The 13,388-nt window shown below is 45.5% G+C and overlaps 1 protein-coding gene across 3 annotated transcripts in view; it reads right to left on the reverse strand.

Moving 5' to 3' along the window:
• MELK (maternal embryonic leucine zipper kinase) overlaps positions 1–13,388 on the reverse strand; it is a 281,217-nt gene that overhangs the window by 34,133 nt on the left and 233,696 nt on the right. For all 3 annotated transcript variants that reach the window (XM_069237613.1, XM_069237628.1, XM_069237621.1), the window contains one exon: positions 10,458–10,542. In XM_069237613.1, the coding sequence (XP_069093714.1) occupies positions 10,458–10,542 (85 nt within the window). The remainder of the gene's footprint in view (positions 1–10,457; positions 10,543–13,388) is intronic.

A 13,388-nucleotide genomic window follows, 5' to 3' on the forward strand; every position in this document is an offset into this window, starting at 1 on the left:
ACCTTTCCCTTTTTCTGGACATAATTTAATTGAGAGCATTGTTGGCAGGTGGGCCATCCAGAGGAAGGAATCTTGACAAAAAACTCCATAAGTATACGGTGAGGAAATCTTAGTTCTACATTTAGTCCCTTTATCTCAAGACTAGTGAGGGCATGTTATGACATGCACTGATGAAAAGAAGAAGTAATAGAATGAGAGCACAATAGACAAGTCAAAGATATTCTTTAACGTATCCTGGCCAAACTTCACATCTAATCTTGAACTATCAAAGTTACAAGAGGCAAGACAAGTGGCTTAAGTGGCAGTTTTATGAGCCACAAGGGACTGTGTATTAAAATGCTACAGTCACTAACTAGAGGATAAATAAACCATTAGTACTAATGCATCAAATAACCAAGAAATGTAGGCGTTTAAGACCTGCTTGCTGGAACATAGCAATTATAGGCAACAGCAACTTTAAGCACACCAGACAGTTCAGTTACAAGAGGTCTATTCGCAGGAAAACTATAGATGACTAAACCGGCAGACGTTTTACTTACATGAAATACAAATATAACTTAACATAAGCGTGATGTTTGAGTTCTTAGGTCAATGTCTACTAAAAAGGTAGCTTACGTTAAATACAACTGTTTCATGCCACTATTAACCATCAGCTCAAGGGACATGAGGCAAAGTTAGGTTCAACTGAGTTATGATGGTGGGCAAAAATATCAATACTTCACTACGAGGCGTACTGATCACCATTATTGGCTCCCTCACCAAGCTGGAACAAAACTCTGAGCAAATACTACCAGGACTGGAACTGGATACAGAACCATTAATGGATCACGAAGATGGCCCAAAAGGCTACAGAGCATTTAAGACAGTGACTGGTTGCAGGAGTGCTAGAGTGGCCTAAGTGCATGCAGTGTGGGCAGTTATATTGGCTTTAACTTCCGAAGGCAGTCCTGACTGGGAAAGCTGTGGGAAGATTCAGCCAATCTACTTGGCCACCCTCGAGCAGGAAAGTCCTACAGTATGGCTGTGCTTAACACTCACCGAGGCCTGAATGCAGGGGGTTACCACCTAAATACAGTAGCTTTATGCCTAATTACTTTATTTTACTCATAGTTGTAAAGAACATTACATTGATAATTATCTACACATAGCAAGGCGTTCATCTATCATATTGCCTTGTGGTTGATATTTCTCTGATAAATGTGCAATGATTAGCAGTGATATTGTCAACAAAAGACCGCTGCTGTTACCGATTTAAGGAGTCAACAACCCAGAAGGAAAACAGCTGTGTCGGGCTTATCTCTCTTCAGAATTAGTCAATAGTACACAGGACGTATTGGAAGGTTTGGATAAAGAAAATCTTATGCCTCAAAATCAAGATTTTTTAGGAGCGAATATCATACCAATAAAATAGGGCATATCATAACCTTAAATATATATATATATATATATATATATATATATATATATATATACACACACATATATAAAATAAAACGTTCATGTTCTGATAACTGACAAGTAAAATTTTACATTTTGGACAATTTTCAGCTATCTGGGAGGTTCAAGAACATCAAGAGCCAATTTAATAGTAATTCAGGCGGTATGCTTTAATACAATAGTTTGTGCGTATGATAGAATAAATGGATGCAATACACGCAACTTTGCAGGCAACAAGGAAGGTAAAGGAGGAGATGTACTTACACTAGGTCCAAATTAACCCGCCAGAGTACAATGAAATGTCACTTGATTATTACATCTACACCATGAAAACAGATAATGCCCTGCGTTCTCGGGGGAGTCTATTGTAGTAAGTAAATAAATATCTTGGGGTTGAAATTAGTGAAAACTGAAAATCTAGAAGTAAGGGAAAGGCATATGGTGTTATGGCCAGAGCTGCCGATTTGGGAACCAGGTTGGTGTATTAGCATCGGCTCAACAAAGGAATATGACTTTGCAAAATGTAACTGTGTAACCGATACTCGTGTGAAGTGCTCCAAAACCTTTGGAGATTAGTTCGCACTATATAAAACTGAAAATAAATGCAATTACTTTTTCCTAAAACTTAAAATGAATATATAGAGTGGTAACTGAATCAATGATCGAATCCCAAACAGGCGGCTTTGTGGTAATTGGGGAGGGTAAGAGGATCAGAGAAGGCAGGGTCCAATAAAATTAGTAAATAAATACGTTTCAGAAAGTGTTTGAGGGACGCCTTTGATCTGCAACATACTGTATTTTCTTGTAAAGTGCATTTAGAACTGTTGTCCATTCATGAAGTACAATTTAATCTTCAGAAAGACTTCTCGGAAGAAGGATTTATCTCAAAATAAAATGTGGACTACTTGGCGAGTTGTTGAATGTCAGTAAGGTCATATCTTTTCCAACTTGTCAGATTGGAAAAGTGGTAACATGGGCAACATATGGAGTGGGAACGGCCCATTCTGCCAAAACACAATGAAAATGTCACGGGTGATTATATATTTATATATACACACACACACACACACAGTCTGATAAACAGTCACTACATATCTATGGTCTTTGGGACTATCACATAAATGGGAAAAGGGCTACTAAAAAAAAAAAAAAAAAAAAAAAAAAAAAAAAAGGCAATGGCAATGGCTCAACTGAAATATTGAGCCATTGGTAGTAAAATTTGTGGCGAATACCTGTTACTTGGTAGGAAACATTGATAACTAGTTTAGGTGTCAAGACACTATTTGGCTTCTGGTTTGTGGTACTCAAAAAAGTGTTTTGGCACATTGTATGGAAATAGCATTTTGAGTAAAGCTTTCAGTAGCTGAAGAACCAAAGTACGCAACTTTGGAACAACTATGGCAGGCCTGCAGACAAAAAAACACAACAAATCAGAAAATTCTGTAGGGCAAGTAACCTATCTTTGGTGACGCCTTATCTGGTAGAGACTATGTATAGCTGCAGATTCCTTACCTTTGAATTCTCCCCAGGCGTCAGACTGGAACCAGAAGATTTTTGTGAGCAGTACCCCTGCGTGCCGGTAGGGCACACTAATCGGCTAAGTTTCAGTCGTTGACATCGTTCGTGTCGGAACGGACATAGCGAATCCTGTATGGGCACCATCTAGGTGCGCTGTCAGTTTCTTTTCACGACTTTACATGCCAGAAGCGCAGCACTATGAAGAACACTGACTACTTGTGGGTCAAACTAAGACCTGGAAAGGGAAATCCCTGCCCCTAAAAATCAGTTTGCAGAGTGGTGAGGATGGGTCGGTCGGTAAGGAATCTGCAGCTAGACAGTCTCTAACAGATAAAGCGTTACCGAAGGTAAGTAACTTCTCCAACTGATAGAGACTTCTAGCTACAGATTCCTTATCTTTGAATAGATACCCAAGCAATACCATCCCAAGCGGTGGGTCTGCAAACCAATTTCAATCAAGAAAGTCCTGCAGGACAGAACAGGTATAGTGCCTGCCACGAAGGAACTGACTGTTCAGGCAGTAGTGTTTGGTAAACGTGTGCAGAGATGCCTACATGGAACTCCACATGCTAACAGCAGTTGCAGCTTTAGCTTGGTTAGAATGTGTGTGAAAACCCTCTAGGGGTTGCTTTTTGGGCTTTGCATAACAGATCTTAATGTGGAGTATGACTCAACTGGAGATAGTCCGCTTCTGAACTGCCCGACCTTTCTTCCCACCCACATACCCCACAAAGATTTGGTCAACCACCCGGAACTCTTTTGTATGATCAAGGTAGAACGCCAACGCTCTTTTTTGGGTCCAGGAGGTGGAGTGTCTGCTCTTCCTTAGAAGGCTGTGGGGGTGCGTAAAAAGTAGGCAAGGTAATGATTGGCATACATAAAAGGGTGCAACTACTTTTGGCAGAAAATGGGCCCTAGTACAATGCACCACTTTTCCAGGATAGGCGGAAAGGAGGGCGGCTTAGGTGATAAGGCCTCCAGCTCACTCACTTTGCAGGCAAATGTAATCTCCACAAGGAATACTGTTTTCAGTGTGAGAAGCCTAAGAGGACAATTGTGGAGAGGCTTGAAGTGAGCGCACATCAAAAAAGGTAGAACCAAATTCAGATCCCATTGGGGCATAATTAATGTGGAAGAAAAAGATGTGTAAGGCCTTTGAGGAACCTACTTAAAGAAGGTTGAGCAGGGAACCAGAAAAAAAAAAAAAAAAGAAACAGCAGACAAATATCCATTAAGAGTGCCTAAAGCAGAGCCCTGCAGGGCAAGGCAAAGAATAAACAATAGGATCACACAGAGTAGGGGGTCAGACTTGTCTGTGCACCATGCCACAAATTTCTTCCAATGACAGGTGTATACCATTTTAGTAGAGGGATGTCTGCCTGTCAAGATTATGCTACAGACTTTAGGAGGAAGGCCAAAAGCTCTCAACTGCCACAGCTCGAGCTCCACGCAGGAAGGTGGAGACTGGAGAGGATCAGGTGAAGAACCCTCCCCCTGCTGCTGCAACAGAAGATCCTTCTAAAGGAGCAATCTGATTGGAGGATCAATGGACATTCTCAGCAGCTCTGGATACCAGACTCTCCGTGCCAGGTCCGATGTCACAAGGATGACTTGAACCCGGTGGTTCCTGATCTTCTTGAGAACCTTAGAAAGAGTAGCATGGGCAGAAAGGTGTACAGGAGGCCTGAAATCCACTCAAGAAGAAAAGCGTCTGAGCGATTGCTGCCCTGGAAACTCCAAAGTGTGAAACTAATGATATTCTGCATTCTTGGCGGGGCGAACACATCCAACCAAGGCTCTCCCTCACTGCTGAAAGACCTTGCGCCACACCTCCGAATGGAGATGCCATTCACAATCTTCTAGGCATTTTCAGCTGAGTTTGTCCGCTCTGGTGTTCAGAGATCCCGCCAGATGATTAGCTACCAGGGATATGTCCTGCTGTTCCAGCCACCTCCAGAGGCACAGAGGCTTCTGACAAAGGTTCTACAACACCATCCCACCATCTTGTTGCAGTACCACAAGGAGGTGTTGTCCATAAACACCTGATCCTCCATCATCCTATCATAAAATGGTGGCATGGATTGAGGAGTAGTCTCAAAGGGACAGGAGTAGCCCCTCGGACCACCTACAAAACCCACCTGTGTTAAATGATGGATTACCAGTGGAGCAGATGATGGTGAATCCTGCCATCAACTGGTCCTTGGTGGTGGGTCAGGGAGACAGGGGGTGGTAGTCAGACTAGGTGGGCTTTAGAGGCTGCTCCGGGGGTTGCAGGGTGGAGGCAGCAGACTGACCAGACCACTGGCCACCTGACCCACAAAGTTGGTGGATCCTGTGCCCTCGGCCATGCAGAGGCTAGGCAGCATGCATGGCACAGTGGCTGGACGGGAATTCATTGGAGACATCTTCTGTAGCCGCGCAAGGCAGGGGAAGAGGTGGGGCTGTTGCGAGGCCCAGGACCTGGCCACAGCACAAGAATCCTTGAAGCGCTCAAGCTCAGTCAGGCTATTCTACGAAGAGACAAGAGACATCCACGGAAAAGCCATAAGTCCTCAACCAGGCATAGCACCTCAAGCATACCACCATGGAAACCACTCTCCCTAGCGAGCCGGTCATTTCAAACTTTTTGGATTCCCTATCTGGGGAAACGGTAGAGAAGGCGCCTCGGGAGGTAGAGGCTTGCACCACCAAGCTCTCAGAGGTGGGGTGTCGAGTCAGGAAACTTGGCTTCTTAGATGCGGGCCGATGGTGGCAGGCAATCGTCCTGTTCATAGGAGTCCCTGTGCTGCGTTTGGACCAGATACGCAAGGACGAAGTCAGTGAGGGCATCATTAAATAGGAGCAGGGCCTCTGGGGTAGAAGCTCCGGGTTGCAGCACCTCTGTCAAGAGATCAGTCTTGATGGCCACTGAGGGGAGGTGAAGGTCCTAGACCTTAGCCACCATCCTCACCACCACTGCATGAAAAGCTTCCTGCTCTGTAGCCAGGGGAGGTGGAGAAAGCATCCCAGTATCTAGAGATGTGTCCAGTTGGTTTCACCCAAGTCCTCGTGCCAGTCCATTTCACCTGTGTGTGTCTGGTATTTAAGAGGATCCAGCGATCTATCCCATCCTTCCAGAGGCCTAGCCCAGTGAAACAGGGCTCAAGATCTGAGTTAGGAGGCAAAGCACCTGTGGATGCCGGAGTCAAGCGACGCCCATCTGGCTCCTTGTCAGAGTCTAGGAGTATAATGGGGATGGCGCTGCCGGTGAGCACCAAGAGCGTCAGCATCAGGGGCTGGCCAAGGTGGTATGATCAACATTGGTCCAGATCCAGAACTGGATCCCTGGAGCCCCTCAACACCAGAGCTGCAGAATGAGAAAGCCCCCCCCCCCCCTCCTCTGACTCTCAGGGCCCTAAGGCACTGCAGAAGGGTCAGACTGCAAAAAGAAAAGAAAAAAAAAAAAAAAAGCTGCAAGGACTCATAAAATTCTTTACGTTGGACAGGGGTTGCTCCAGCTCCTGGAAATTCAAGGAGGAGTTGTCGAGTTAGGCACAGGTTCGGCAGAACAAGGTCTGGAATTTCAAAATTCCCTCATCGGCAAACGGATGAGGGGAAGTCAAAGAGCGCTTCATCTTCTTGATTTCTTTCTTGTACCTTGACTCACCTGATCACCCCAAGGTCTTCAAATGGGATGACAACGACTTTGGACTCCGCGACCAGTTCTGATACCTTCCTCTCAGCCGAGACCACAACCTGGGTGGATTCGACGTGCTGGGCTGGCATCAGCTTCAGGGACTGCTCCCTTAAAGCCTTTGGATGCACAGCCTAGCACTCTGAGCATGACTTCGGGGTGTGGACGCGCTCCAAACACCATGGACTTATGAGGTGCAGATCCATCACCGACATCGGGCGGTGACAGGCTCTGCAGGGCTTAACACCATCCCTCGATACACCAGGAGAAAAAATCCAGAAAAAGATTTGACAAAAATTGAAAAAAGACTGTTAGAAATGGGGTCAGTTGGTTTGCACCCTGTCCAAGTAGGAACCCTCACTCTAGTCAGGATAAGGGAGATACCCACTCAGATAACCCCTGCTCACCCCCTTGGTAGCTTGGCACGAGCAGTCAGGCTTATCTCCGAAGCAATGTGTAAAGCATTTGCACATAACACACAGTAAAAAGTGAAAACACTACAAAAAGGACACCACACCAGTTTTAGATAAATAGCCAATATTTATCTATATAAAACAAGACCAAATACGATAAAAATCCAACATACAGTAAGAAAAATATGAATTCTGCAAGATTTACTCAAAACTACAGTTCCTTGAAGTCGATAGCTCCACCTGGGGCTATCACGGCATCGTGATCAACAAAAGCAACAGTTCAGGCTGGCCGCGGCGTTGCGGGCCAGCTAGGGTGTCGGGAAGACCCGCAAACAGTACCTTGGATTTGCAGGGCGTCGTGAACCTCGCGGTGATCTCCGGAGAGCGGCAACACTGACGTTGCGGTGTCGGTTCCGGAGTTGTCGGGCCCTTGAGGTCACACGCGTTGCAGATCGAACTCCAGGCTAATGAAGTCAGGTGCACCGGCGTGGATGGCGTCAGGGCTGCGGTGTGAAGCGGGACGATGCGACGTGCGTTGCCCACAGGGCTGCGGTGTGAAGCGGGGCGGTGAGACGTGCGGTGTCCACAGGTCACGGTGCAGCCAGCGGCGGCATAGTTTCTGAAGCACTGTCATCAGTAGGCCCAAGCCAGTGGTGCGGGATGGGGCGGTGCTTCATGACCCTCACGAGCGGTGTCCACAGGCCACGGTGCAGGCAGGATGCCTGGTGACGACACAGGAGTCGATGATACTGGCATCGGTGGACCGGGGCCCGCGGTGCGGGATGGGGCGGTGCTTCGTGTACCTTACGAGCAGTGTCCACAGACCACGCTGCAGGCAGCGGCGCCGGTGTCAGCAGGAGTGGCGTCATCAGGGATGCCCAGACTGCGGTGTGAGCAGGCGATGCTGGAGTGCGGGCCCACAGGTCGCGGTGCGAGCAGCGGCTCAGTGAAGTCGGATGACGGCGTCTGTGAGACCAGGGTCGCAATGCGAAGTGGGGCAATTCGACTTCGTGTGGCGTCGGCAAGTCACGGTGCAGGCCAGCGTCGTCGTCGCGGTTGGTTCTCCTCTTGAACAGCACAAAACACACAGTTCCCACTGCTGCAGGTCGAGGAAACTGAAGTCTTTGGTGTCCCTGAGACTTCCAACAGGAAGCAAGCTCTACTCCAAGCCTTTGGATAATTTTCTCAAGCAGGACACACAGCAAAGTTCACCCTTCGCACTCTTTTCAGGCAGAAGCAGCAAATGCAGGCCAGTCCAGCAAAGCAACACAGCAAAGGGACATTATTCCTACTCCGGCTCTTCTCCTGGGCAGAGGTTCCTCTTGATTCCAGGAAGATTCTAGAAGTCTGGGGTCTTGGGTCTTCTTCTTATACCCAGTTCTGCCTTTAAAGTTGACAAACTTCAAAGCAAAGTCTCAAGTGTTTGCAAGATCCTTCCTTGTCCAGGCCAGGCCCCAGACACTCACCAGGGGGTCGGAGACAGCATTGTGTGAGGGCAGGCACAGTCCTTTCAGGTGTGAGTGACCACTCCTCTACTCCCCGCCAGCAGAGGGCTAATCAACATATGTAGGCTACACCCCAGCCCCCTTTCTGTCACTGTCTAGAAGAGAGGTGTGAACAGCCCAACTGTCAAACTGACCCAGACGGGGAATCCACAAACAGGCAGTCACAGAATGGATTAAGCAAGAAAATGCCTACTTTCTAAAAGTGGCATTTTCAAACTAACAATCTAAAAACCAACTTCACTAAATTATGTATTTTTAAATTGTAAGCTCAGAGACCCTAAACTTCATATTTTTATCTGCTCTCAAAGAGAATCTGTGCTTTAAGGATATTTAAGGCAGCCCCCATGTTAACCTATGGAAGAGATAGGCCTTGCACAGTGAAAACCGAATTTGGCAGTATTTCACTGTTAGGACATATAAAACACACTAGTATATGTCCTACCTTGAACATACACTGCACCCTGCCCATGGGGCTACCTAGGGCGTAACATAGGGGTGCCTTACATGTAGTAAAAGGGAAGGATGAGGCCCGGCAAGTGGGTACATTTGCCAAGTCGAATTGGCAGTTTAAAACTGCACACACAGACACTGCAATGGCAGGTCTGAGTCATGTTTACAGGGCTACTAATGTGGGTGGCACAACCAGTGCTGCAGGCCCACAAGTAGCATTTGATTTACAGGCCCTGGGCACCTCTAGTGCACTTTACTAGTAAATCAAATATGCCAATCATGGATAAACCAATCAACAGTACAATTCCTATAGGGATCACTTGCACTTTAGCACTGATTAGCAGTGGTAAAGTGCGCAGAGACAAACCAGCAAAAACAGACCTATAAAAAAAAATAGGAGGAAGAAGGCAAAAAGTTTGGGTATAACCCTGCAAAAAGGGCCATTTCCAACAAAGACCAATCAAAAAACAACTGAGGGGCAGCTCTCTTCAAATCAGCACTGGCTGGCGCGGAAAGAAAAGTACTAACGTCGGTGCCCCTGGGTGTTGCCTATATAAGGGCCCATGACGTCAGTTCAGACGATGATTAATGTGTTGCCGATAGACGCCACCTACCAGTAATACAGGGGTACTGCTCATGAAAATCTTCTGGATCCAGTCTAAAGCCTAGGGAGAATTCAAAGGTAAAATAATCTGCAGCTAGAAGTCTCTATTAGATGTATACACTTGGACAGTATTTGTTTTTTATTGAAAGGGGAGTGTATGGGTGGGTGTAGTTAGGAACAATATCTATAGTGAAGAATATTAAATAAGGCATTTGTTATTCAGTGTACGCTGAAATCAATAGAAGACAATGCTGACCAAAAAAATGAAATCCTGAACAGGAGACTATTAGCATGCCTGCCTATGTTTCACACAAAGTCTGTTTTGATGCTGAAAGCATAGCTTCTTTGATACCATCAAAATGAAAGTAAATTAGTGGAGCGGGGAGACTTTTTCACCTAAATGTCAGTAGTGGTGATTTAATTTGGTGCTACATAAACAAGTCAACCAATACCTCTGTGAGGATTTACTATGGAGGGGTTACAAACAAAAACTCAGCGCAGAGATGTTCTGGATTGTTTGGAACATTAGACATGTATTGCTTACCTTCCAAGGTAGTATCCGCTATCACTACATAATGTACATGAGACACTGAACCCTTTAACATTTAGAGCCCAAGTCACAGTTGGAACAAATTCAAAGACTTGAACAAATGTACGGGGAAATGGTTCAGCATTTTATGTAAGACACAGATGACCAACTTAGACCGGCTGATGAAAGTTGGAGAATTTAGAGTAGGGAGCACAATTTTCCAACAGAATAGTTTGAAATTAAAACAACTCAATTTACTCAAACTAAACATGATGCAGCAAGCAACACTATAATATACCAACAGCATTGTGCAGGAACTGAGACATACCGCCTTTCTGGACTAATGCTCGCAATTTCCATTTCATCCGTTTTGGTAGAATTTTTTTTTGTTGGGTTCTCTTTTGTACAGTTCTCTGTTGGTGAAAAAAATTTATCTTTTGTGATGAAGAATACGTCATAGGATTCCACCTCCATCAAACTGACAACTTATTTCCAAACATCGCTTATCTTCTGGATACGCATTTACATTTTCATTTCTAATAAAGTACAATTATAGGGAAAAGGATTAATGTTATACAGATGAAGGCGATTTGTATATGCTCCATTGATGTTTGGGGGCTCTCACCTTTTAGCAGTAAACACTGCTTTTCAAGGCGCTTGAATAAAAGTGGTGAGTAGCCAAGGAGCGACCTTCCAGAATGCACTTACCCGACTACAATACCTGTAAAGTAGAGTTAAACACTCACCTCAGTTCGCTTTTTAAGTTTGGCTCGAGCTTTAGCTCTAGTCTGTACCTCATCTAAACTCACCAAGAAAGGTCACTATTGACTAAAGGTTTTGAGAATGTAATACTTTCTAGTTTCACACTGACTGCGGCTTTGGAATTTAACGCCATGGCTGAAGTTTTGCCCTTACTTAAATTACAGTGCCTACCTGCACAGTCCAATGTAGCACAAGTACTCAAAATATAAACACAAGGTATTTCACATCACTACCATTACAGTCTATCAAAATAGAACTGCAGTATACATTCAGTGGCATTTCAACAATTGTGTATCACATGTTGATCTGCTGGGTTAAGCTTCGCCTGTGCAAATGAGGCACCAAACCAGTTGCAATGGAGATGAAACCCAGCATCCAATCAGAAAGCAGATAGCAGCTCCATTGAGCCCAGCCTTTGTCAGAACGATAGTCAAGACCAGTACACAGTCGAGTCATTTGAGGCAAAACATAACACTCGCATGTGGAGGCCAGAGCAGCTCCAAGTGAATGCAATCAGGAACAGGAGAAATAGAGCTGGCATCCAGGCAATCAGACGGACCAGTGAGAGAGATATCGAACCTCCACATCTCCCAGAACCATTTCAGACTACCCCACTCAGTCTCCACACAATGCAATCCAGGTCCCATCCCTGCTCCATGGCATCCATAAAGTCAGTCAGTCTGGTCACTCTGACCAGTCATTCCAAACCAGCGGTCTTAGAAAGCTCTACTCACATCCACATCAACCACTATGTGAAACAGCAAAGGAATATGGTCACCACCCAGGAGCTTGATCTGCAAATGCCAGACACTACAGACCAGCTGCAACCCCTCTCAGAGGGATCACTAACAGTCCCTCCAGAGGAAGGGCCACAGGGAAGACTAGCTGATCCTCTGATATCATTTGTGCATGACAGCAGGCAATTTCAAATACAGTTTTGAAAACAGCCAGGCATTTAACTGGGATCTGCCATTGATTAGCGAGTAGGAAAGGCATAGAAAGGATATTTGGCATATTTTAGACTCGTTTGGATTAGGTATACACAGAGGAGGTCTGGTTGGTAGGCTCTCTAGCACTCCTCTTTCATATCGACAGTGTTTTCACAAAGCAGGATCTCTCTCATTTTCATCTCTACCCAGCACTAGTTGGAATGCAGACTAATAATTTGTTGAATGAGAAGAGGTAGGAGAAGCTCACTCTTTGCATGGGGCTTGTTCTTACAGACATCAGCTTCCTTGTGTGACAATAATCGTTAAAGTTTGAAGAAATTTGGATTGTAAGGATATGGTCAGAGTCATGATCCCACTTGCACTTTGGGTCACATGTCCATTAGAGGTGCACTGATCAAACAAGAGAGATAAATGTGTCAAGGGTACTGTGCCATCGAAGGAACTGCGAATTGAGGTAGCACAAGAGATTTGCAGGGGTTTTTTTTTCGGTTAAATGCATAACTTACATATGAGGGGGCTGAAAATCCCAATCCAGTGGTGTAGGAGGCTGGCCTGGCTTATAGTGGGTACCTTGTGGTACTTACACCTTGTGCCAGGTCCAGTTATCCCTTATTATTAGTAGATTAAAGGTGTTCTAGCAGCTTAGGCTGATAGAGGTAGCTATAGCAGAGCAGCTTAGGCTGAACTAGGAGACATGCAAAGCTCCTACTATACCACTTATATCATATAGCACTATATCATAAGAAAACACAATACTCAGAGTTACTAAAAATAAAGGTACTTTATTTTAGTGACAATATGCCAAAAGTATCTCAGAAGATATACTCCCTTAGGAGGTAAGTAAAATACACAAATTATACACACACACAAACCAAAATCAGGTAAGTAACAGTTAGAAAAGTAGTGCAAACACTGTAGAACACAAATAGAATGCAATAGGAGACAATAGGCCTAGGGGCAACACAAACCATATACTCCAAAAGTGGAATGCGAACCACGAATGGACCCCAAGCCTAGTGTAGTGTGTAGAGGGTCGCTGGGAGTGTAAGAACACTAAGGGTGTCCAAGACACCCCACCCCAAGACCCTGAAAAGTAGGAGTAAAGTTACCCTACTAACCCAGAAAGACAGTAAAGTCGAGATAGGGGATTCTGTAAGAACAACAACTGACTGCAACGCACTGAAGACGGATTACTGGACCTGAGGACCTGTAAAGGAAGGGGACCAGGTCCATAAGTCACAAAAGTGTCCGGGTGGGCAGGAGCCCACTAAACCCCGGATGAAGGTGCAAAAGGGCTGCCTCCGGGTGGAAGAAGCCGAAGATTCTACAACAACGGAAGGTGCCAGGAGCGTCTCCTTTGGTCAGAAGATGTCCCACGAAGTGCTGGATGATGCAGAGTTGTTTCCACTCAGAAAGACTGCAAACAAGCCTTGCTAGCTCCAAGAGTCGCGGTTGAAGGTTTTGGGTGCTGCCAGGGCTCAGGAAGGACCAGGAGGTCGCCCCTTGGTGGAGGAGACAGAGGGGGCGCTCAGCAACACAGAGCCCAC

Source organism: Pleurodeles waltl, chromosome 1_2, assembly GCF_031143425.1.
Source record: "Pleurodeles waltl isolate 20211129_DDA chromosome 1_2, aPleWal1.hap1.20221129, whole genome shotgun sequence".
NCBI classification, from domain to species: domain Eukaryota; kingdom Metazoa; phylum Chordata; class Amphibia; order Caudata; family Salamandridae; genus Pleurodeles; species Pleurodeles waltl.